The sequence below is a fragment of the Eimeria mitis genome, genomic scaffold (assembly GCF_000499745.2).
Source record: "Eimeria mitis Houghton genomic scaffold, Emh_scaff566, whole genome shotgun sequence".
Classification (NCBI taxonomy): Eukaryota; Apicomplexa; class Conoidasida; order Eucoccidiorida; family Eimeriidae; genus Eimeria; species Eimeria mitis.
The window spans coordinates 3,657-4,214 of NW_013573918.1; the positions used below are offsets into that span (position 1 = coordinate 3,657).

The 558-nt window shown below is 59.5% G+C and overlaps 1 protein-coding gene across 1 annotated transcript in view; it reads left to right on the forward strand.

The window, feature by feature from the left end:
* Positions 1 to 558, forward strand: part of EMH_0016400 (uncharacterized protein) — a gene marked incomplete at both ends in the record, with an annotated part of 11,497 nt that overhangs the window by 2,800 nt on the left and 8,139 nt on the right. The window contains 2 exons of the mRNA XM_013500634.1: positions 1 to 461; positions 518 to 556. Of these exons, the coding sequence (XP_013356088.1) occupies positions 1 to 461; positions 518 to 556 (500 nt within the window). The remainder of the gene's footprint in view (positions 462 to 517; positions 557 to 558) is intronic.

Genomic DNA, 558 nt, shown 5'->3' on the forward strand with positions numbered 1-558 from the left:
CAAACCCCGCAGCAGGTGCTGCTGCTGCTGCTGCTGCAGCAGCAGCTGCTGCTGCTGCTGAGAGCAGCAGCAACGGAGCACTTCTTGCTGCAGCAAACCAAGTGCTGCGCGCTGCAGCTGCTGCCTGTACACCGCATATTTCAGCCATACCGCCAACAGACCTGGCGGCGCTGCTGTGGGCCATTGCTGCTACAGCGCCTCGTATTTACAAGCAGCAGCAGCAACAGCAGCAGCAGCAGAAGCAGCAGCAGCAGCAGCAGCAAGTGTTCGATCGATTATTTCACGCTGCCGCCAACCATTTGCTGCTGCCGCAACATAATGCCACTCTCTGGGGTCCGCTTCCAAAGGACCTGCACCAGCAGAAGCAGCAGCAGCAGCAACTGCAGCAGCAACAGCAACAGCAGCAGCAGCAGCAGCAGCAGCAGCAACTGCAGCAGGCAGCATATTTGGGACAGCTAAAGGTTTCCTGGCAGCTGCAGCGAGCCACACCCGTCGACCGATGCCTCCTTATTTGGAGCATCTTAGCGTGGAGCCGCGCAGCAGCAGCAGCAGCAGCAG